The following is a 3,307-nucleotide window of genomic DNA, read 5'->3' on the forward strand; positions in this document are numbered from 1 at the left end:
CATTTTAATTAGCCTAGATTAAATTTAATAATTTTTATCTTAGTATTTGAACATTAGCCTCTGTCGGATCGACTTAGACTTTGTCCAACTATATTATAACTTGACCTAGTTCACTTGCTAGAATTTTCCCAACCGAAATCGTCGGTCAAGTTTTTGGCTCCGTTGCCGGGGACTATTTGTTTAATATTAGGATTGATTATTTATTTGAGACTAGGTTTTTATTTTACTTTGTTTAATTTTTATTCAAGTGGTTGATTTGTGCGCTTTATTTTTTTCAAGAGTATATCTCATGTTATATGAGCCGTGCTCGAGATTCTGGCGACCTCATACCGCTTGATTTGGAAATTGAAAGCACTCTTCGTCGCATACGTAGAGATCGAAGGCAGAATAACTTAGATCTTGAGTTTGAATATGAAGAGGAGTTTGAAGATATGGCTGAAGAAGAGAATAACCGCACTCTGATGGACCTTCATCGACCATTAGTTGGAGGATACGGATCCAGCATTGTTCGCCCTGCAGTTCAGGTGAACACTTTTGAGCTCAAACCAGCCATCATCCAGATGATACAGATGCAAGTCAGATTTGGAGGGGCGCCTTCTGAGGATCCAAATGCCCATCTGGAGCAATTCTTGTCAATATGTGACACCTTCAAATTCAATGGAGTGACTGCTGATGCTATTTGACTGAGGCTCTTTCCGTTTTCTCTACAAGGAGAAGCAATTGAGTGGCTTCGAGATTTTCCAGTGGGGTCGATTACTACCTGGGATGGTCTGGTTGAAGTGTTCATGCACAAGTATTTCCCACCAACCAAAGTTACACAGTTGAGGAATGAAATCATGTCTTTCAGGCAAAAAGATGGGGAATCTTTGAATGCCGCATGGACAAGATTTTAAAAGATGCTGAGGGTATGTACGGTACATGGGTTATCAGTGGGCCAACAAGTAGAGACTTTCTACTATGGAGTTGATTCATCTTTTCGTTCTATGCTTGATGCAGCTGTCAATGACAGCCTCTATAGAAAGACTCCTACAACAGCACTTGAAATCATATCAAATATGGCTGAAAGCAATGTTGGTTGGCAAGACAACAGGAGAGAAAGGAAAGTTGGATTCCTTGAGATGGATGCTCTAACAGCGATTACAGCAAAACTCGATGGACTGAACCATCAAGTGTCCCAATTGCAAGCTAATAAATCGGCGCCATTAAAACAAGTAAATCAGGTCCAAGGAAGCACTGAGGCAGTTTGAGGACCATCAAGTGGCATTCCATTCATGTCAGATGCATTTTTTAATGGGATGCCAGTTTTTTAAGGAGATTCGGTGAATTATGTGGGGAACCAAGGGCAACAACAGTTTAATCCATATAGTTTCTCATACAATCCGGGTTGGAAAAGTCACCAAAATTTTGGGTGGACACAAGCTGAAAATTCTGTCGAGCCTCAATGTTTTAATCCACCTCAGCAGCCTACACAGCAAAGACCTCTTCAGCAAGCAGTTAGACCTCCACACGGTGCTGGATGTTCTATGCCGCCGGGTTTCAACCCATCTGAGAACAAGTCAAATTTTGAAGATATGTTTGCAAAATACATAGCTGAGAACGATATGAGATGGCAGAATCATGATGCCATGATGCAAAGGGTGGAAACTCAGTTGGGACAATTGACGAACCAGTTATCTTCCCGGGCTCCAAGCTCACTACCTAGTGACACAGTGAAGAATCCTAAGGAAGTGAATGTCATCTTTGTGCAACAAGCTATGACAGTCAAGATAGAGGAGCAAGAAGTCAAGGTAGAGCACAAACCAGAACAAGTCATTATCTCTCCATGCAAAGGTAAGAAAGGTAAGGAAGATGACTTAAATTCTAATGTTGATATTTCTAGTCTTACTTTTCCCCAAAGAGCTAGGCAATTAAATTTTGATCATCAATTTAAAAAATTTCTTGAAATTTTCAAGAAACTCCATGTTAACATCCATTTTGCATATGCCCTAGCTCAAATACCGAGTTATACTAAGTTCTTGAAAGAAATTCTAGCAAATAAGAGGAAGCTAAACAATTTGGATACCGTGTCTTTGAATGAGGAATGTTCGGCGGTACTTCTAAACAAGCTCCCACCAAAACTTCAAGATCCAGGGAGTTTTTCTTTACCTTGTGCTATTGGTAGTATGTCGTTTGATAAGGTTTTATGTGATCTAGGTGCTAGTATCAACTTAATGTTATATTCACTTGCAAAAAAATTGGGTATAGGAGTGATGGAACCTACCACTATGTCCCTCAAACTTGCTGATAGATCAATTAAATATCCTAAGGGAATAATGGAGAATGTGTTGCTTAAAGTTGATGAATTTATCTTTCCTGTGGACTTTGTGGTACTTGATATGGATGATGATCGTGAAACTCCTTTGATATTAGGACGTCCATTCTTGGCAACCAGTAGAGCGTTAATTGATGTTCAGAAGGGGAAATTAATACTTAGGTTGAATGAGAAGCAAGTTGTGTTTAATATGTTTTAAAATGATTTCTATTATCCTAAAGTCAATGATTTTTGTCTGAATGTTGATGCTCGTGGTACATGTGTAGGTGGAAATGTTGAGGTACGAAACGCAATGAAATCTTCCTCTTTGAAGACGAAATAATTAACTGTAATCTCGCAAAATCCAAAACTTTCTATCGAAGAGCCTCCTGGACTTGAATCTAAATCTTTGCCCTCTTATTTGAAATATCTGACGTTGGAAGATTCAAGTATACCTGTAATTGTGTCATCTTCTTTGACAGGTAGGGAAAAATCAAAGCTTGCTAGGCTTTTACGGGATTATATTCGGACAATGGGATGGAGCATCGATGATATAAAAGGACTTGGACCCATAGTGATGGTGGATGACAGTGTAGGCAGAAATCGTGGTGTTGAAAGACATAGATCCACGACATCAAATGATCCACCTTAAAATAAAAAGGGAAGCACAGTTGGGCTATAGACTATAAATTTAGCGCTTGCTGGGAGGCAACCCAGTTTTTTTTCCTTTTGTTCTTTTATTTCATTTTGTTTTGTTTTTATTGTTTATTTTATTTTAGTTCTTCTTTAGTTAATCTTGGCGAATTTTTTGTGGGTGCAGATTTTTACTGAATCGGAGTAAATCGATGATTGAGGAGGAGAGAGCGCGCGTATTTTTGGGCATCTTATCATTCAGGCTGTCGTCTGCCCATTGTGTTACATGATCGTTGACATTTTTCAGGGAAGTGTTTTTGCTATTAATATTTTTCTTGATTTTTTTATTAGCTTAACACTGAGGACAATGTCGCATTCTAAGTG

The 3,307-nt window shown here is 38.9% G+C and overlaps 1 protein-coding gene across 1 annotated transcript; it reads left to right on the top strand.

Moving 5' to 3' along the window:
• The first annotated feature begins 296 nt into the window (after positions 1 to 296).
• On the top strand, positions 297 to 2,942 carry LOC140865844 (uncharacterized). The gene is made up of 6 exons (XM_073270648.1): positions 297 to 662; positions 848 to 905; positions 997 to 1,211; positions 1,464 to 2,489; positions 2,578 to 2,591; positions 2,777 to 2,942. Exons 1-6 carry the CDS (start codon positions 297 to 299, stop codon positions 2,940 to 2,942), a joined length of 1,845 nt encoding a protein of 614 aa, XP_073126749.1.
• Positions 2,943 to 3,307: the final 365 nt, after the last annotated feature.

This window comes from Henckelia pumila, chromosome 1 (assembly GCF_033568475.1).
Source record: "Henckelia pumila isolate YLH828 chromosome 1, ASM3356847v2, whole genome shotgun sequence".
Taxonomy (NCBI): Eukaryota; Viridiplantae; Streptophyta; class Magnoliopsida; order Lamiales; family Gesneriaceae; genus Henckelia; species Henckelia pumila.